This window comes from Elgaria multicarinata, chromosome 3 (assembly GCF_023053635.1).
Source record: "Elgaria multicarinata webbii isolate HBS135686 ecotype San Diego chromosome 3, rElgMul1.1.pri, whole genome shotgun sequence".
Classification (NCBI taxonomy): Eukaryota; Metazoa; Chordata; class Lepidosauria; order Squamata; family Anguidae; genus Elgaria; species Elgaria multicarinata.
The window spans coordinates 174,297,349-174,318,797 of NC_086173.1; the positions used below are offsets into that span (position 1 = coordinate 174,297,349).

Genomic DNA, 21,449 nt, shown 5'->3' on the forward strand with positions numbered 1-21,449 from the left:
CACAACATCCCTGCGAGGTGTGTTAAAAAACACGGGGAAAAGCCCGTTCAGATGAAGAAAGAGAAGTTTCCCAGAATCCCAAGTTACCTGTTTTGCCTATGCCCTCCTCCAACTTTGGGATCATCATGACCGGGAGCTGACTCTGCCCCTCAGCCCTTTGAAAAAGGTATTTTTCCCGCCGATTTTTTAAAAACTTCTAGCCCGCGACCCGTACGATGCAGAAAGTTGAGAGTGGTCTCAAAATGACCCCCATCCACGACTCTCTGTGCACAAGAATTTTCAGAATGATAGCTTAAACCCCCCCCCAGTTATCCCCGATTCTTTCCCTCAATGCAATCCTATGGGCGAAAAGCCGAAAACGCAGTTTGAGCCGCGCGGTTGACCCGATTTTCACAAAAATATAGCCCGCGACCCGTACGATGCAGAAAGTTGAGAGTGGTCTCAAAATGACCCCCATCCACGACTCTCTGTGCACAAGAATTTTCAGAATGATAGCTTAAACCCCCCCCAGTTATCCCCGATTCTTTCCCTCAATGCAATCCTATGGGCGAAAAGCCGAAAACGCAGTTTGAGCCGCGCGGTTGACCCGATTTTCACAAAAATATAGCCCGTGACCTGTACGATGCAGAGAGGTGAGAGTGGTCTCAAAATGACCCCCATCCACGACTCTCTGTGCACAAGAATTTTCAGAATGATAGCTTCAAAAACAACGTAGTTATGCGCGATTATTTGCCGCAATGCAATCCTATGGCGAAATGTTTTCAAGATGGCGACCGGAGCGCTCCGCCTGAACTCGGAGCTCCGAAAAATGGCCGCTTCTCTTCGCCTTGCTTCTAGGGGGTCCGCGGTCCGCTCCTACTCCGCCTCTGGGTAAGGCGGAGCAGGCCAATCCGCTACTGCTTCTACGCTCCTAATCGGAGCGGAGCACATCCCTATTAAAAACTGCATGGCAAATTTAAGTCATGCCTTGTATGCAGAACAGTCTTCCAGTTGTGTTTTTACATCAGAAGTGTACAGCAACCATCCATTACCAAAAGCCAGCAAAGAACCTAGAGGGATAGATTGGCCTGAAGAAGAATTATACATTACCTAAAACACCAATTTAAGGGGTGGGGGGAGGCAGATGATTGCTAAATCACCTTTAAAAATGGTCACCTAAGTATCAGAGGCCATCTTTAGTTTTTGTTGTTAGCTGCTCCTTCGTATTTAGATCAGGCCTCAGTATAATGATGTAGCATTTGGGAAGAAAGATGCAGCCCAGGAGCCCAGCACTGGAGGCCAAGATGGAGAAGACCTGCACGGCCACCATGTATTTCCCCTTGGTGCTCAGGTAGGTGGGCACAAAGGACACCCAAACGCTGCAGAAGACCAGCATGCTGAAGGTGATCAGCTTGGCTTCGTTGAAGGACCCAGGCAGCTTCCTAGCCAGGAAAGCCACTGTGAAGCAGATGGCAGCCAGGAAGCCCATGTAGCCAAGGGCAATATAGAACATGGTGACAGACCCTTCGTTGCACTGGAGGACAATCTGTCCAGGCTGGGAGTGCATGTCAGAGTCAGGGAATGGGGGAGAGATGCTCAGCCAGATGGTGCAGATAAACATTTGGACACTGGAGCAAGAAATGACCACAGTGTTGGCTAAAGTCTTTCCCAGGCATTTCCTCACCTTGTTTCCTGGCTTTGTGGCCAAGAAGGCCAAGACTACAGTGATTGTTTTTGACAACAGAGAAGAGACGGCCACTGAGAAGATGACGCTGAAGGCCATTTGTCGGAGGAGGCAGGTCAATTTCCTTGGCCGGCCGATGAACAGGAAGGAGGACAGGAAGGAAAACAGGAGGGAGATGAGGAGGATGAAGGAGAGGTCCCGGTTGTTAGCTTTGACTATTGGAGTTTCTAGGAATTGAATGAAGATTCCTAACACCAAACCTGTGCTGAAGGACAGGAAGAGGGCAAGGGATGCTAGGATGATCCCCAGATATTCTTCATAGGACAGGAAGGTCATTTCCTTTGGGATACAGTGATGTCGGTCCTTGTTTGGATGCTGGTCTTCTGGACACTTGGTGCAAAGGGCTGCATCTGTAAAGATCATAAGTACATGAGAAAAGCCATGCTCTAAGGCATCATGTGCCTATCTAGTCCCGTAGTTGTTCAAACAGAGTGGTATACATAGGCAAACTACAAGTGATAAATTATTCCAAGAAAGGATCCAAGTTTAGAATTGCTTTTAATAAACCTTCACTGAACATGTCTGGGTGGATCTTTTCCCACCTGCACAGTGGCTGCCTTCTTTTGTGGCGTCACCCACCTTCCTGAATGGGATGGTCCCTTCTGCAGAGGGAACACAGTAGTAACAGCAAAACACCTTTTTTTCCTGAACCACCTTCATGACAGAGTTGGATTGAAGACTACCCCAATTACAAACCTGATCTTCCAGAGGCACTGCAACCCCATCCAGATCAGGCAATGAGCCTATCTCCTGGATGCAGGAACCACTCACCAACAGGGCTTCCGTCTTGCCAGGATTCACCTTCAGTTTATTGGCCCTCATCCAGCCCATTACTGAGGCTAGGCACCAGTCCAGGACCTGCACAGCCTCACCTGATTCAGTTGTCACAGGGAGATAGAGCTGCGTATCATCAGCATATTTATGGCATTTAGCTCCAAATCCTCTAATGACTACTCCCCGGCCATTGCTAGACCAGGCGTTAGCGCGGTGTGAGGCCCGGTTTCCCTCCTGTGCATCCAGATGACGCACAGGGGAATCCGGGGTCAGGCCTCGCTAAAACCTGCCTTAACCCGGCATAAGCGGATTCACTTATGGCCTGGTTTTTCTGCAGCCCTGGCCTGAGGCCAGGGCTGCGGAATGTCTAGCAGGGTCCGTGGCTTTTTGCAGCTGCCCACTTACTCACGAGTAGCCAGAAGAAGCCACGGACTGGGCACAGCGCTCATACGAGCGCTGTGCCCATCAGGCTGGAGTGGGATCCGGGGGGGAAATAGGGGCTGTGGGGTAAGGCTGGACCCGGCAGGAGAGAGAGAGGAAGATGGACTGGCAGCGGGCATTAGGGGGAAGAAGGACGGGCAGCGGGCATTGGGGGGAAGAAGGACGGGCAGCAGGCATTGGGGGGAAGAAGGACAGGCAGCATGCATTGGGAGGAAGAAGGACGGGCAGCGGGCATTGGGGGGGAAGAAGGACGGGCAGTGGGCATTGGGGGGAGAAGGATGGGCAGTGGGCATTGGGGGAAGGACGGGCAGTGGGCATTGGGGGAAGAAGGACGGGCAGTGGGCATTGGGGGAAAGAAGGACAGGCAGCGGGCATTGGGGGAAAGAAGGACGGGCAGTGGGCATTGGGGGAGAAGGATGGGCAGTGGGCATTGGGGAAGAAGGATGGGCAGCGGGCATTGGGGGAAGAAGGATGGGCAGCGGGCATTGGGGGAAAAAGGATGGGCAGCGGGCATTGGGGGAAGAAGGACGGGCAGCGGGCATTGGGGAAAGAAGGATGGGCAACGGGCATTGGGGGAAGAAGGATGGGCAACGGGCATTGGGGGAAGAAGGATGGGCAACGGGCATTGGGGGAAGAAGGATGGGCAACGGGCAGCGGGCATGGGGGGAGGACAGGCGTGCGAGCGGGAAGGGGGACATCAGGCATTGGGGGGAATCAGGTGCAGGGGGACCGGGGGACCTTTATTTTTTTTTGAAAAAAACTCTTACCTTGTCCAGCGGCGTGCTCCTGGCCATTTAACTTCAAATCAAAATGGCGGACGCGATGGGGCTTCCCCTTGCCCCTTCACGTCTTATGTCTAGAAGACGGCGACGGCACGCACTACCTGTAGCACGCTGTCGCCTCTCCTCCCTGCCGGATTATCTGGCACGTCTAGCAAGGCCCCCAGTGACTTAATTTAGAAGATGGACAATGTCCTGAAACAAGTGACTGGGGAAATCCAAGAGGTCTTAGAAAACAAATCAGAAGTTCTGAATGCAGAACTGAAGAAAGAACAAGGTCTCTTGGGACTAATGGAGTTAAAAGATAAAGAATACTGCTTATGCTTAAGATCTGTCCCAGAATCTATCCCGAACCCTGAATATGACCTTAGAAATGAAGTGATCAAAAGCTTGTCAACAGTTTTGGACAGTGAGGAGGATATTAAGGAAACGGAAGTAGATTGTGTCTACAGAATAAATTCTTCATTTGCACAAACAAGAGGGGTTCCATTGTTCACTTTGTAAGAAAGATAATAAGGGATCAGATCCTTCAGAAACGCTATCTGAGCAAAATGAAAATGGCGGGCAAAGAAATAATTGTTTTGAAAGAGTTACCTGCAAGAATATTATATAAGAGCAAGGACTATACATTTCTGACAACAATACTAAAAAAGAAAAAGATTACTTTTCATTGAGAGCTCCTGCAAGGGGTTGTTTTACCTTTGTGGACCAGAGATACAAGTTAAATACCATGCAAAAAGCAAGGCACTTTTAGAAATCCACAAAAAAGAGTGGGATGAGTCACAATCAAATCAAGAAGAGGTCCGAAGCACCTTTGGTTCTACAAGTAGACAATGAGACTGTTTCTCTTTTCCTTTTGTATTTAATATTAATCTGATGATGGATTATATATTTTTAACGTGGAGAAATATTGGAGCAAACACTCCCCCAAAGAGGAAGAAAATATTTCAGTATTTTAAAAAATTAAAGCAAGATATTATTTGTTTACAAGACACCCACATCAGAAAAAAAGACGTCAAACATTTATTCAACAAACAATTAGGTGAAGAATTTATTTCAGCAAAGGGAAAAAAAACAGTGTGATATGGCTGCAAGACAGGCAAATGCTATCTTGGGCTGCATTGATAAACGGATAGCTTCCAAATCACGTGAGGTACTGGTTCCTCTCTATTCGGCCCTGGTTAGGCCTCATCTAGAGTATTGCGTCCAGTTCTGGGATCTCAATTCAAGAAGGTCGCAGACAAGCTGAAGTGTGTTCAGAGGAGGGCAACCAGGATGATCAGGGGTCTGGAAACAAAGCCCTGTGAGGAGAGACTGAAAGAACTGGGCATGTTTAGCCTGGAGAAGAGAAGATGGAGGGGAGACATGACAGCACTCTTCAAATACTTAAAAGGTTGTCACACAGAGGGCAGGATATCTTCTCGATCCTCCCAGAGTGCAGGAAACGGAATAACGGGCTCAAGTTCGAGGAAGCCAGATTCCAGCTGGACATCAGGAAAAACTTCCTGACTGTTAGAGCAGTACGTCAATGGAACCAGTGACCTAGGGAGGTTGTGGGCTCTCCCACACTAGAGGCCTTCAAGAGGCAGCTGGACAGCCATCTTTCAGGGATGCTTTCGGGTGGATTCCTGCATTGAGCAGGGGGTTGGACTCGATGGCTTTTTAGGCCCCTTCCAACTCTGCTATTCTATGATTCCATGATTCCAATCTATGTTGGTGCTCCAGTAAGTACCCAGGTGGGCAGAGCTATGTCAGATGGACCTCAGCCAACTCTCCCACCCAAGTCTCAGTAATTCATGCCAGGTCAGCTTTCTCATCCATGATTAAATAGTGAATAAGAGTGGACTTATGGTGTATGTGGCGTTTTGCCATCACAATAAACCCTGTGAGATTGCTCAGGGAGAGCAATAGTGACGGCCTAAAGTCCCTCAATCTAAGGCTCCTCTGTGAGGACGGATCAGAGTGAATATGGTCCTAGAGCTGAATGCCACCTTGAATGTCATTTTGTCCCAACCCTTCTGCCACTTCAGGAAAGAGGGACGGACCAAAGGTCACGAAATTCTAAGCTCCTTTTTGAAAAGGGATCAGACCTCTTATCACTCTTGTCCAAAAAAGACCATGGCTCCGTTGTAATTATATCAAAAGGGACCTCATTGCTCATGAAGCACCACTTCCTGGACAGAATCTACCATTCTGCATGAAGTCAACCCAACTGATCCAGCTTAATGGGTTTAAAAATTATTTTGTTGAAGGAATATATATTGGATATTAAACCAAATACTTTAATTCTTCATTTTGGGGGCATTTCGTATGGGGGCGAGGGCGTAATGAAAATTCTGGAGAAAGAGGCTGGGGTAGGTGAGGATTGTGAGTAATTTTCTCCTTCGGGAGGAGGCAAGATTTCTGCAGACCTTTTTAAGTGGAGGCGTCCCCTGAGGGGTCTTCTTTCAATTTTTTTTAATTTTAAAAATCCCCCCCCCCCCTGCACTTTCAGCAGCCCAGGACATTTTATAGAAAGGCTCTTTCTGAACTCCCTTGAGATTACGTGACCTTGCCCTCTCCAAAAAGCGCTCAGAGGATATATTGGTGTTTTTGTACAGGGTTGATGAGGTGTTGAGCCTGGTGGTGTTGGTCTTTTCCCCATCCTCTGCCTGTCACCACCACAGTCCCTCCTCCAAGATTATATTTTGCAAGTTATTTTGTGAAGTGACATATGGATATTGCAAAACAGAACCAAGGTCAGAAACATCTTTTTAAAAACCTTCACAGAAAAGCTCTCGTTGCCTTTTCCCCAAACTCACCCACCTTCCCGGGTGGAGATGGTCCCTTCTGCACAGGGATCACAGCCATAGCAGCAAACGGGCCTTCCTTCCTGGACCACCTTCTTGAATCCTGGGCGACAGCTTTCCACACACCTGGATTGAGGCAGGGTCTGAGCATAAAGACAACGAACATCAAGGAAAATGTCTGGGATTAATTGTGTTGGAATCTTGTGTCATAAAGAATGGTCTCTCTCATCATTGGATCATCTACGATTAACCTTGAGGGAAGAAAGAAAAACCTGGGTCCATGAAATCAAAAACGGTTCTTCATGAATTTGTGTGATTTTCAAAGAATAAACGAAGCTTTATTGAACAAGTCTTCCCACCATTTCAAAAATAAAAAATCGCATCATCATTAAAAACAGACAAGCATTAATTAAAATTTATAATTTTAAATTATAAAACAATGTACAATTCTTATATAATATATTACTCGTGACTAATAGTTAATAAAACCCCTTGTGCGTAACGACCTTTAATAAAATCTATTTATTAGGCCAATTTTCTAGGAAAAAAAGCATTTCCCAATCACTCAGTAGCAGCAGCATTTAAAAATTTGCAAACACAGAAAAGGGCAGTTGAAATGATCAAGGAACTGGAGCAAGACCCCCAGTGAGGAAATGTTGCACGTTCAGGGCTGTTTATCTTTGAAAAAGAGGTCCATGTGTGGAAACACGATAGAGGTGTTGAAAATAATTCATGGCATGGAGAAAGTGGACAGGTAGACTTCAGCCTTAGGTTTATCCCAGGATCATCCCGGGGTCATCCCTGCCTGCTCCCGGGATCCCCTGTGTGTCATTTACATGAACAGGGATGATCCCGGGATAAACCTGAGGTCTAGCTAAGGCCTTACTCTGGCATTTCCAGACAACAGCACGTGACTGAAAATCCTGGACAGTCAGTGTTGACAGAACTAGTCTAGTTGGATCCAAGGTCAGTATCTGGTAACTGCCAAAGATGGAACAATGGTCTGTAGGAGGCACCTTCCTGGGTTTCTATGAATGTACCAAGCTCACTTCAAAGCTGTTCCCATGCAGAGCAAATGACAACTAGCTGGGGGTCTAATGAGACAAAATGAATGGTTTTCCCCACCTGGTTGAGCCATGTGGGCCACACAGTGGTATTCCAGTCGATGGTGAACTTGATGTCAGCAGACCCCCGTCTTTCCAAACTCCCAAATTTGAGTCTGAGCACAGACTTATTGGGAAAGAGCATCCAGTTGACCATGTCAAAGTTGACCACCATCTCTCCATTCTTGTCCAAATACACTCCATCCATGATGGAATAATTGTAAAACTGGGGGCTTCTCAGGAAAGGGTGAAGCTAGGACGACAGAGGGAATATCAGCATTTAGTGAATAGGAACACACATTCGACATCTCAGTGTGAACTAGACTCTCCATTCATTCAGGACTCAAATGGCTATGGTGTGTCTCACTGACATCCATTCTTAGAAGCTCACCATCATTCCAGTGTACTGAGTTGAATAGGAAACTTCATACTTAGAATGAGATCTCTCCTTCTGCAGGTGTTAAGATTAGAAGTCTAAGGCCTTAGCTAGACCAGCCTTTATCCCAGGGAGCATCCCTGTGCAGCCAGATGACACAGAGGGGATCCCAGGATCAGGGAGGGATCATCCCTTCCTGGCCCTGGGATACAGCCCTACATTTTGGGCCGTCTTTTTTCCCCAGTCCCGGGTTGAGCCAAGGACCACGGAAGATGTGGCCCGTTGCCGTGGCTTGAGCCGGCTGGGAACCGCACCTATCGGGGCTAGGGTGGGGGGAGCAGGGAAATATTTTTTTTTATTAAAAAAACCCCACCCTACCTTCAGTCACTCAAGTGCTTGTGCGCTGCTGGCCCTTTAAAAATTTAAAAATGGCGGGCGCGACACCTCTCTTCTAGAGGTCGTTGCACCTTACGTGTAAATGCGAGTGAGATCTCACGTTATTCGCAACGTGAGGTCTCCCCTCCTCTTCCCTGGACTTTACAGTAGGTCTAGCTAAGGCCTAAGAAAAGAAGTAGTGCTTATAAGAGATAAAGAAAAATGATATACTATCCTAGAACCAGAAATGGGGCGATTTTTCTGAGGCAGACAGGGCTGGGGAAGGGAATTGGGGAAGGGGGAAAAACCTGAAACTTGAAAGGGAAGTAATTTCACTATAACTTTTTGCTGTAAAAAGTTTACTGTATTTTGTATGTTTGTTTATATATATATATATATATATATATATGAAACCTAATAAAAATATAATAATAATAATAATAATAATAATAATAATAATAATAATAATAAAGTCTAAGAAACGGTACTTCCTTTTCAGCTATTAAAATCTAAGGCACTTTAGAAAGTGCTTGAAAGCAGTGTATGGCATGTGTCAATGGGCCCCAACAGTTGTCAGTGCACTTCAGTACCAGTGTAAAGCAGTAGTGTGGCTCCTGCCGTTTATACACCACTTTCATAGTGGAACATCTGCTTGGTGTAGATGAGCCCTTACATTGAAGCACATCGGCTGTTTGAATGCCCACTCTCCCAGGTCGGAGAGATCTCTTTAGATCTCTTCACAATCTCTCTCTGTTATAATCACCCAAAATAATTTGGCGTCATCCACAAACTTGGCCACTTCACTGCTCACCCCTAATCCCAGCTCCTTTATGGAGACGTTGAGAAGAATTGGTCCCAATACCGATCCCTGTAGGACCCCACTATTTACTTCCCTCCACTGGGAGAATTGACCATTCATTCCAAATCCCTGTGCTCTGTTCATTAACTAGTTACTGATCCATAAAAGGACCTCTCCCCTTATTCCATAACTGCTAAGTTTGATCAACAGGAAGGCTCAAACAGAATAGAGGGCCAATGTAGACAGAGAGGAGCTGAGACAGTGCTGGTGGCTATGAAATGTTGGTCTGTGTCCCCCAAGGCCAATAAGTAGGGGGCAAAAACAGGGACTAATACAAAGAGTTTCTCCACTGGGTTTGCTCCATGAACATTCAACATTTTATTATTTATTTATTTATTTATTTAGAATATTTATATACCACTCCCCATTGAAAAATTTCGGAGCGGTGTACAAGGTAAAATGAAAATAAAAACAGAATAAAACAGTTAAAACAAAATTTAAAAAGAAGCAAAAATCAGAAATCCAAGGCTGCATGTTAAAGAAAGGCTTCTTGGAATAAAGATGTTTTCAGGAGGCGCCGAAAGGAGTACAAGGTCAGAGCCTTCCTGACCTCCAGAGGCAGGGAGTTCCCCAGGAGGGGCGCCACCACGCTGAAGGCTCTTCCCCTGGTGGGTTCCAATCGGAGGATGGATCTAGGTGGAACCACCAGGAGCAGGCCCTCGGATGACCTCAGTGACCGGGCAGGTTGGTAAGGGAGAAGGCGCTCTCTCAGGTATCCTGGACCCAAGTTGTTTAGGGCTTTGTACACAAGTACCAGAACCTTCAACCTGGCCCGGTAGCGAATAGGCAGCCAGTGCAGTTCCCTCAGCAGAGGAGTTACATGCTGGAAAGGGGCAGCTCCAGACAACAGCTGAGCTGCAGCATTCCGCACTAGCTCCAGCTTCCGGAGCAGCTTCAAGGGCAGCCCCACATAGAGCGCGTTGCAGTAATCCAATCTTGAGGTTACCAATGCCTGTACCACCGTGGTCAAGCTATCCCTGTCCAGGAAAGGCCGTAGTTGGCAAACCAACCGAAGATGGTAAAAGGCACTCCGAGCCGTGGCGGCTACTTGAGCCTCCAACGACAAAAATGGGTCTAAGAGTACCCCCAAACTATGAACCTGTTTTTTCAGAGGCAGTGCAGCCCCATCCAGAACAGGCAATGAGCCTGTCTCCCAGACTCGGGAACCTCACTACTTTGCCTCACTACTACGTTAGGCTTCCCCCCCCCACAGTCTAATTCCATGACTGGTATATTGCAACTGTACAATTGGATTGTCTTGTTCAGCAGGGCTACCTGTGATGGGAAAAGGAATACCTGCCATGGCTGAAGCCGCTGAAGGTCCATCCTGTCTCCACCCTCCACCAGCCTCCTCTTGGACCTGGATGAAAGAGCGGCATGTAAGGCATGGGCCACAGCCCAGATGGTGTTGTAAATGATGTGGCTGTCTAGAGACAGGGTTCTCTCCACATCCTCCTGGGTCAGAGCCCCCAACGTCTCTTTCTCTGTGCATCTTGTCCGGCCTTTCACTGACAAGGCATCCTTGGAATAGGAACACCGAAATGCTTTCTCTCTAAACGTCTCAGCAAAAGGAGAAAAGGGGTGGAAATCAAAATATTTTGTCTCTTGTTTTGGCGGTATAAAGAAAGAAAATATACTGTGGATGGGTGGGGAAGGTATGCCGCGATACGCCAATATCATGGTGAAGTCCCACACTGCTGTTGCAATCCAGACGTTCCCTGCAATCTGTTTTATAAAGGCACGGATGTATCTCTGCATCAAGATTAGTCCCATGAAGATGGAATTATACTCTTCATCAGAAATAAAAACATTGACAAGTCCCATCTTGAGAAACGAAGTCGGATGGATCTGTATATCATGTGCATTGAATATGGGGATAATTTCTGTAAAAACAACACAAACACCCTTCCTGAAGAGCTCAGGGGTCAAGGCCCTCATGAATTTTTCTCCATTGTCGGTGTCTGGAGCAACGAGACCAACCAACGTCCATCTGAAATGTAGGAGCAGTTGGACAATCCCCTGGTACTCAGTCTTTTCTTTGGGGAACATCGGATAGAAAAAGGGGAACTGAGCTTTGTCGTTCAGATCGAGAGAAATAAACTCGTAATTGACCTGGCAAGCAATGGAAGAAATGAATGTTCTATTTGTTTCAGATCAAGGATCAAATATTTGTTTATCCAAAATTATTACTAATAATTGGAGAGATGCTGGTCATGGTGCTGGAGGAAGGTCTCCCATGTCTTGCTTGGGACAATGGTTCCCTTCTCACCCTGCTCATGTATTGCACCTCCTCCTGTGGACCCCCTGTCCTCAGAGTGCAGGACATGGAATAACGGGCTCAAGTTAAAGGAAGCCAGATTCCAGCTGGACATCAGGAAAAACTTCCTGACTGTTAGAGCAGTCCGACAATGGAATCAGTTACCTAGGGAGGTTGTGGGCTCTCCCACACTAGAGGCCTTCAAGAGGCAGCTGGACAACCATCTGTCAGGGATGCTTTAGGGTGGATTCCTGCATTGAGCAGCGGGTTGGACTTGATGGCCTTGTAGGACCCTTCCAACTCTGCTGTTCTATTATTCTATGATTCTATGATTCTGCCAACCATTGAGAAACCCGGCCACCAATACAAAAGGTGTTCAAATCTCCTTATGCTCAGTGACAGAGATGGCTTAGACTCACCCATTGGACACAAACAGAAGGAAGGACAAGGGCAGTCATTATACTACACCATGGAGCAATCAATGTGACCCCTCACCCCCCCACACACGCACAACGAAGACATGAAAGCAATATTACCCTCCTGCTTATATTCCCCAGGATCTGCTATTGAAAGTTATACTGCCTCTGATATCGGAGGTAAGATACTGCCATCATGACTAATAACTGCTTATCCCACCTAAATGTCTCATCCCCTTTCAAAGCCATCTCAGCTGATAGGCATTTTTGCATCTTGTGGGAGCGAGTTTCACAACTCTGTGCACCAGGAGAAGCTCGTAACCTCCTGATTGGATGACTGCAGTATGTTGTGCACAGGGCTGTCTTTGAAGATAGCTCAGAAACTGCAGTTAGGTCAAAACAGGGCTCCAAGGTTACTAAATGGGACTTGCAAATGTGATCACGTGACACCAGTCCGTCATCAGCTGCAATTCAAAGTTCTGGTGTCGACCTTTAAAGCCGTAAATGGAGTGGGATCAGAGAATCTAAAAGAAGGCCTCCTCCCATGTATACTTTCGGCTGATACGCCAGCTGCGCCCCTTCCTAGAGTTGGAAGACCTAAAAATGGTCGTGCATGTGCTGGTAACTTTGAGGCTCGGCTTCTGCAATGTGCGCTACATAGGGCTACCTTTTTGCCTTGTCTGGAAACTTCAACTACCCTATGTATACCTTCTTAGACCCTTAGGAGGCTGTCCTCAGGATGAAGGAATTGAGGTGGGTGGCCTCAGAAGACAAGGTCTTCTTAGCTGTTGCATCCCACTTATGGAACGCCCTTCTCAAAGTGGTTCATCTGATCTCGACACTGCACTGAGCAGGGGGTTGGACTCAATGGCCTTGTAGACCCCTTCCAACTCTGCTTTTCTATGATTCTATGATTCTATATGTTTGGGACCAGGCAAAGACCTTCTTTTCTCCCAGGCATTTTCATGACCTAGTTCTTTATTTTAATGGCTGCAATGTTATTCCTGTCTGTTGTTTGTATTGAATCATATTCTTTTAAGTATTCACGTTATACTTTATATTTTCCATTGATTATATTGCATTTTAGTCATTTAATTCTTTGTATTCCACCCAGAGAACATTTGTGACTGGTCAGATTGAAACTACAATAAGTTAATTAAATAAATTAGAAGTACTTTTCCTCTGAAAGGGCAGCTCTGCTGCTTACTTACCCTGCAAACTTCCTTGTCCCTTTTATTCTTTAAATGAAATGAAAAGAGGATGCCTCAGGCTGCAGTCATAGAATCATAGAATCATAGAATAGTAGAGTTGGAAGGGGCCTCCAAGGCCATCGAGTCCAATCCCCTGCTCAATGCAGGAATCCACGCTAAAGCATCCCTGACAGATGGTTGTCCAGCTGCCTCTTGAAGGCCTCTAGTGTGGGAGAGGATCTGGGAGGATCTGGCCCTCCTCTGTGTGACAACCTTTTAAGTATTTGAAGAGTGCTATCATGTCTCCCCTTAGTCCTAAACATGCTTCCTAAGTAGTAAGTCCCACAGAACATCGAGTCCAACCCCCTGCTCAATGCGGGAATCCACCCTGGACAACCCTCTGTCAGGGATGCTTTAGGGTGGATTCCTGCATTGAGCAGGGGGATGGACTCGATGGCCTTGTAGGCCCCTTCCAACTCTGCTATTCTATGATTCTATGATAGAACTTGCTTCTGAAAAAACCTACACAAGAGTGCCCTGCACAGGTTATCAAAGGTCACAAGTGGTTTTGCTAAGGGGTTAAGGCCCGTTAGTCCTCAAATAACTCTTAACACAAATCACTTTCAACACTGCAAAGTGTTCTTGGACTCAGCCTGCAAATGACCCACCCGTCTCCATCTCTACCTGTGAGATTTTGTAGAGGCCCAACATGCTTGCTATTTGGATGGAGATGTCTGTGTCAGAGCCTTCAATAACAGCCAAGGGGTGATTCTGTCTTCCACACTTGTAGTTGGGAACATCCGCCCACCCAGGAGAGAGCAGGTCCAGCAAGGCATCCGAAGTCATCGTTTCATCAAAATAGTTGTCATGGATGCTGTAGCCCAGGGAGATGTTGGGTAAGAGACTGGGATTCTGGTTGATCTCCTGGATGGCAAACAGGAAGGACAGAATTTTCCAATAATCTTTGCGTCCTTCACTGTAAAAACACATATTATAGAAATTATGTATTCCATATCATACTTTTTTGACACCACAAGCCTTTCCTATTAGTGAAGTGATCTGGATTTATTTTCTAGAACATTACTTCTTCTTTAGAATGATCCAAACCCCAAAACAGATGCACAACCACCAATCCCATTTAATACTTGTATGTGTTGGGGCAACTTGGGGTGATGGGGTGGTGAGCTTGAAGATCTTTGTTGCAGGGTCAATAGTCACAATCTGTTTGAAAACAAAACCGGGGCAGACGTATGGGCCAGTACTGAAACCGGCATGCACAACCTTTCGAAGGACAGCAGAATCTGAGATGTCTGACTGTGTGACAGCTGTGAAAAAGCAAACTCAATGTTAGGCATAGTTAGGAAAGGAATCAAAAATAAACCTGCCAATATCATTGTTGTTTATTCGTTCAGTCGTTTCCGACTCTTCGTGACTTCATGGACCAGCCCACGCCAGAGCTTTCTGTCGGCTGTCGCCTCCCCTAGCTTCCCCAAGGTCAAGTCTGTCACCTCCAGAATATCCTCCATCCATCTTGCCCTTGGTCGGCCCCTCTTCCTTTTGCCTTCCACTTTCCCTAGCATCAGCCTCTTCTCCAGGGTATCCTTTCTTCTCATTATCATAGTATACTTAAAATATAAGTATAATTAAAATATAAGTATATCATAGTATACTTAAAATAACCCATGGTGCAGCCACACTTTGAAAACTGGAATGATCCAGGAATCAACTAGTCAACTGCCCAATCCTCCTATTTATGTATTTATGTAATACATGGTATAAAATGTGGAGGTTAGAAAATAGGCTAATTTGCAGGCTTGGTATTACTAGAACCCCAGTCTTTGAGAAACAAACCCAATGCGCACGCACACACACACACTGGAAAGGATAGGAGCCCACCAAGATGCACCTACTTTGAACACTTTTGGGAGCATCATGGTACCACATCCCTGGAATGGAACCAGTTACCTAGGGAGGTTGTGGGTTCTCCCACACTAGAGGCATTCAAGAGGCAGCTGGACAAGCACCTGTCAGGGATGCTTTAGGGTGGATTCCTACATTGAGCAGGGGGTTGGACTCGATGGCCTTGTAGGCCCCTTCCAACTCTGCTATTCTATGATTCTATGATTGCTCAGTCTTATTTTTTTCTCCAACTGTAGAAGACAAGATTGGGTGAAACACATGGATTCTATGATCTTAGCACAAGATGCTCCAACTGGCCTACCACCTCACTTCAGTCACCATTTCCCCGAGATTGGCCTCTCCCTCTATGCCCAAACGAGAAACCCAGGGAAGTGAATTCCTCAGTTCCTTCCTCTTACCCCCAACTTGGAAAGGAAAAATAAAGAAGCCATTTTCATTGTGTTTTCATTGAGTTTTAGGGCATTTGTTTTATTATTGTTTTAAGCAAGTTTTAGTTACGATTATAGTGCTCCTTGAGTGCCAGTATTCTTGGTGGATCAGCAGGGTACAAATCATATCAAATAGATACATAAATAGCATTTATTTACATTAAAGTTTTGGCAGAAATACCTAATTGCCTTATAATAGCTTAGTAAACTTCTCAAAATGGACCTGGCCAGCTGCGGCACATTAAATTGCCAAGGGTTTGGAGTGGATGTTCTCAGGAGGACCCAACCCTCGCACCACCGAAGGAGGCAGGGGGATAAGGTGGAATTATGGCTTCTCCCCCATTAATGTTCTTTCCCAACTGAGTAGTCCTCCAGCAGCAGCGAGCAAGACCTCATTGTTGTATAAAATCATAGTATCATAGAATAGCAGAGTTGGAAGGGGTCTACAAGGCCACGGAGTCCAACCCTCTGCTCAATGCAGGAATCCACCCTAAAGCATCCCTGACAGGTGGTTGTCCAGCTGCCTCTTGAAGGCCTCTAGTGTGGGAGAGCCCACAACCTCTCTAGGTAACTGATTCCATGGTCATACTGCTTTAACAGTCAGGAAGTTTTTCCTGATGTCCAGCTGGAATCTGGCTTCCTTTAACTTGAGCCCGTTATTCTGTGTCCTGCACTCTGGGAGGATTGAGAAGAGATCCTGGCCCTCCTCTGTGTGACAACCTTTTAAGTATTTGAAGAGTGCTCTCATGTATCTCCTCAGTCTTCTCTTCTCCAGGCTAAACATGCCCAGTTCTTTCAGTCTCTCTTCACAGGGCTTTGTTTCCAGACCCCTGATCATCCTGGTTGCCCTCCTCTGTACACTCTGCTACTCCACTTTTGAACAGAACTTAGCCAATTTCCAAGCAGGAAATATCAGGCTGAGCACAGGATGGGTTTTTACCCTCAGTGCAAACCCAAAGTCTTCCCCCGAAGACAGCACAAAAAGGCTGCAATTTGCCTTGGACGCGTGCTGGATAACAGGAAAAGTCCCTTGTAGTTAAACGATAATCATGAAATTAGGAAAGGCTGAATTAAAATTAATATACATCACCATATAATGTCTTACTGGTAAAGAAAGGTAGTAGGTGGAGGTCTCCGAAAAATGTCTATAGGTAAAATATATGGAGTTGTTGCAGAGATGACTCCACTAATGAGATGGTCTCCTGGCTTGTAGTAACTATACGGATCAGTTTTACCCCTGTTTAAAGTCAAGGGGCATTTAGCCTTCAGCAGCACCCCACAGGTTGCCGTGGGGAGTAGCGTCAGCAGGAGCAGAACCATTTGGGCTTCACTCGGTCCATCCTCCATCCTAGAGATTGCTCCGCATGCCAACCAGCTGTCCAGCCAATCAGAAGAAGCCAAAGCCCACTCACAATGCTGAAGCTTCCGTGGCTTTCCTGAAACAAGTGGAGGCCAACCGGCCACGGCTTCACATCTGAAGGGGATGCTAGGGTGTAAACCTCATGCCCGCACAGAGTGCCTCACCTGCCCTAAACCTCATCCTAAGCGCTTTATGGGAGAGGAGGCATTTATGCAAGATGTCACCTCATGTTATTCTTGATTCTGATGTTTACAGCAAAGGCAATGTCAGGAGAATTCCCTTAAGGTACGTCGAGAAGAAGACCAATAAATCACCATGATGTGGATAATTATAAAGTGAAGGAAATCACCTCAGCGATATCCAGAACTCTCAATACGGCGCAATACACAGCTGGAGGAAACAAGTTTGGGAAAATTCCCAAGTGTGGCTCCCTGCTGTGACATGGATTACCAAGGAGGCAGTTGAGCTTGACTCAACTTTCACGAAAGAGCACGTTCACAAGAGCCAGGATGAAGTTCAACTTTTATAGTTTGAGAGATCTGGACTGGAGAAGTTTAATGGTGTCTTAATGGCTGCAGATGTCCCTTAATATACAAGATAGCGCAACCTTCGTTAGTCTGGTGCTATCAAGATCTATGACAACTCCCATAATTCCTATGCAATACGTCCAATGGCTGCCATAGGGATTCTCTTCGTCTTCTGTCCACCCCACTGCAGAACTGTCTCCCCATCTAAACTGATAAAGATGGTCTTGGAGGGGGTGTTGAATATGAAAATCACGTGAGGTCCTGGTTCCTCTCTATTCGGCCCTGGTTAGGCCTCACCTAGAGTATTGCGTCCAGTTCTGGGCTCCACAGTTCAAGAAGGACGAGGACAAGCTGGAGCGTGTTCAGAGGAGGGCAACCAGGATGGGGTCTGGAAACAAAGCCCTATGAGGAGAGACTGAAAGAACTGGGCATGTTTAGCCTGGAGAAGAGAAGATGGAGGGGAGACATGAGAGCACTCTTCAAATACTTAAAAGGTTGTGACACAGAGGAGGGCCAGGATCTCTTCTCGATCCTCCCAGAGTGCAGGACACGGAATAACGGGCTCAAGTTAAAGGAAGCCAGATTCCAGCTGGACATCAGGAAAAACTTCCTGACTGTTAGAGCAGTACGACAATGGAATCAGTTGCCTGGTGAGGTTGTGGGCTCTCCCGCACTAGAGGCCTTCAAGAGGCAGCTGGACAACCATCTGTCAGGGATGCTTTAGGGTGGATTCCTGCATTGAGCAGGGGGTTGGACTCGATGGCCTTGTAGGCCCCTTCCAACTCTGCTATTCTATGATTCTATGATTCTATGAAATACCTCGGAAGAGATGAGCGCAAGGCCTCAACAGCCAAGACAAAGAGTTTAAAATGTGTCTTTGTCCTGACAGCCAACCAATGCAATGCTTGGGGTCCAGGAGGCGGAGAGACTCTTGCTCTGCAACCCAATGTGGACTCCTTCCACTGCCGCTGACAACTCCGTGCACAACCCCGTGGCATTCTCCTGTCTGGTGTGAGTAACGAGGGTGAGAAGGGATTGTGTACAGCAGTGGTGATGGTGCTACAACCACAATGTTGCATCAAAACAACAACAACAATCCTGCAGTAAATGTCTGGGTTTCAGGAACTTCCGCAATGGACAACCCTAGTGTGAGTTCACTTGGAGCTGGCCAAGGTCCTGAAAGATCCAGCCTGGTCTAGGCTTGCCTTGCTTATCTGCGCACCGAACCTGACTTGACTTGATTGGATGTGGCCATACTTGACGGGATGTAAGAGTTGCATTGACTCTCATTTTTTGTATGTGCCATGGTAGTTTCAGCACCTGTGGGCTCTTTGAACCAAATAGAACTTGGCAGGCTGGTCCAGAACCTGCATCTAGGGCAGAATGTAGCAAATCGGCTGTCATGTAACTCTTTTAATGAGGAAACTGCCCTGGCCGCCTATTTGCTACTGGGGGAATTGTTAGATTAAGAGGGCATGATCCTGGTGGTTCCACATGGACTTACAAACCAGTTGGAGTGCAGCAAGAGTAGAGTTTCAGTTCTCTAGAGTTGAACTTGAATGTGTTTTGAACTGAAACAGTTTAAAATCATAGCTTAGAATCATAGAATAGCAGAGTTGGAATGGGCCTACAAGGCCATCAAGTTCAACCCCCTGCTCAATGCAGGAATCCACCCTAAAGCATCCCTGACAGAGGGTTGTCCAGCTGCCTCTTGAAGGCCTCTAGTGTGGGAGAGCCCACAACCTCCATAGGTCACTGGTTCCATTGTCGCACTGCTCTAACAGTCAGGAAGTTTTTCTTGATGTCCAGCTGATGTCCAGCTTGACTCTGCCTGATTTGCTGCTTTGATAAGAATCATCCCAAATAGTTCTCTTTTATTTCAAGCACAGGCAATGACAGTTCAAAGGTACTGCAACACCACAGTCTTGCATATTATTTTTACTGTTGTCCATCTTATGGTGGAGAAAGGGACTAGAGGATCAGCAATCCTTGACTTGATACTGACCAATAGGGATGACTTAGTGGATAAAGTGGCAGTTACAGGAACTCTGGGGGAAAGTGACCAGTCATACTTGAATTCTTGATTATGAAGGAGACAAAAGTCGAGCGTAGCCATACACGTACTCTGGATTTTAGGAAAGCTGATTTTAATAAACTCAGAACTATAATAAGTAAGGTCCCGTGGCAAGGGAGCCTAATGAGAAAAGGAGTGCAGGATGGGTAGGAGTATTTAAAAAAGGAAATTTTAAAGGCACAGTTACAAACAATTCCAACAAGGAGAAAAGATAGAAGACAACAGAGGAAACCAATGTGGCTCCACAAAAAGCTTAGAGATGACCTGAAAACAAAAAGGGATACATATAGGAAGTGGAAGGAAGGCCAGGCTACAAAAGAAGAGTACAGACAAGTGGCGCAGAAGTGCCGAAATGGCGTCAGGAAGGCTAAAGCTGTGAATGAGCTGAGATTAGCGAGGGATGCTAAAAGCAATAAAAAGACTTTCTTCACATATGTGAGTAGTAAAAGACAGAGGAAAAAATGGTGGTTCAGCTGCTTAATGAGGATGGCAAAATGATAACAGACGACAAAGAAAAGGCTGAAGTGCTCAATTCCTACTTTGGCTCAGTCTTCTCCCAAAAGTGGGTACATGACCCCCCTGGAAAAAGTGAAGCAGAAGTTGAGGGGGCAGGATTGCAGTTTGAGATTGATAAACAAATGGTCAAATAACACCTCATTTCTTTGAATGAGTTCAAATCTCCAGGGCCCGCTGAACTGTATCCTAGAATAATGAAGGCGCTAGCGGAAGAACTCTCAGAACCGCTGTCGATTATCTTTGCAAAATCATGGAAGACGGGTGAGGTGCCGGACGACTAGAGTAGGGCTGACATTGTCCCTATCTTCAAAAAGGGCAAAAAGGAGGAACCTGGGAACTACAGACCAGTCAATCTGACATCCATCCCTGGGAAAACTTTGGAGCAGATTATAAAGAAGTTAATCTGTAAACACCTTGAAATCAATGCAGTGATTACTAGAAGCTGTTTAAAAATTCCCTCTTTTTTTTTAAAAAAAGAAACACATCTAAAAATGTAACTAGTGTTTCTTTCTGGGGGCAATTTCTCAGGTTCATCTACCAATATAATTAAAACATGATGTACAAATTAGTTCAAAGAACCCGTGCAGTAACCCACATTCAAACAAACTTTGAGCATTCTGACCCAAATGATTAATCCTATCTGCTTAGAGCAGCCATTTTTCATAACCAAAATTAAGAAAACTGTTGTACAAAAGAGTTCTCAGAATGCTAACGCACTAACTAACTCCCAAGGCGGACTTACTTATTTGGTGGGGATATTTCATGCTGTGAGCTTTACACAAGCCCTAATCAGGAATCAGTGGAGGTGTGTTATTAAAATCAATTTGGAAAGAATATCCAAACCACTACTAAGTTAAGTAAGACTGTAGGAGTCAGGTTTGTTTTCTCTTTTAACCTTTGGCTATGTTTTTAGGGCTTCAGGAGCACTGAATAATGATTCGGACTAGTATAGTAGTCTGGTTCACAATATCAAATGGTCAGGTGCATTTTTAGATCAAAGGGGGGAAACAATTACCACTCAGTACCAACAAACCAGACATATAGGTTTGCCTCAAGAATAACCACATGTTTTATAAAACGCCCAAATGTAGGTTAGAGGGGAGCCAGGTAACTGCTAAATAACACCCCTGTGAAAAACAGTCTAAAAACTATCAGATTCCATTTTTCATTTTCATCATTAGATGCTCCTTTGTATTCAGATCAGGTCTCAAGACAATGATGTAGCACTTGGGGATAAAGATGCAGCCCATCTGGAGGCCAAGATGGAGAAGACCTCCACGGCCACCATGTATTTACCCTAGGTGCTCAGGTAGGTGGGCACAAAGGACACCCAAACGCTGCAGAAGACCAGCATGCTGAAGGTGATCAGCTTGGCTTCATTGAAGGACCCAGGCAGCCATTTTTCTGTTCCCCCCATGATGGTTTTTTTTTTAAAAAAATTAATCAATTATTTTATGTGCTACAGTGATTGCCCAATTTATATCATGTTGTATAATCTAATGGGTACATTTTCAGTTCAGAAATGTAATACATTAATTTGGT

At 45.9% G+C, this 21,449-nt stretch overlaps 1 protein-coding gene across 1 annotated transcript; it reads right to left on the reverse strand.

The window, feature by feature from the left end:
* Positions 1-1,162: 1,162 nt before the first annotated feature.
* LOC134395819 (vomeronasal type-2 receptor 26-like) lies at positions 1,163-15,016 on the reverse strand. Its single transcript, XM_063121978.1, has 6 exons — positions 14,993-15,016; positions 13,767-14,006; positions 10,516-10,740; positions 7,632-7,862; positions 6,523-6,649; positions 1,163-2,073 (listed from the first exon to the last, which is right to left on the reverse strand). The coding sequence occupies exons 1-6, from the start codon at positions 15,014-15,016 to the stop codon at positions 1,163-1,165; spliced, it is 1,758 nt and encodes a 585-aa protein (XP_062978048.1).
* Positions 15,017-21,449: the final 6,433 nt, after the last annotated feature.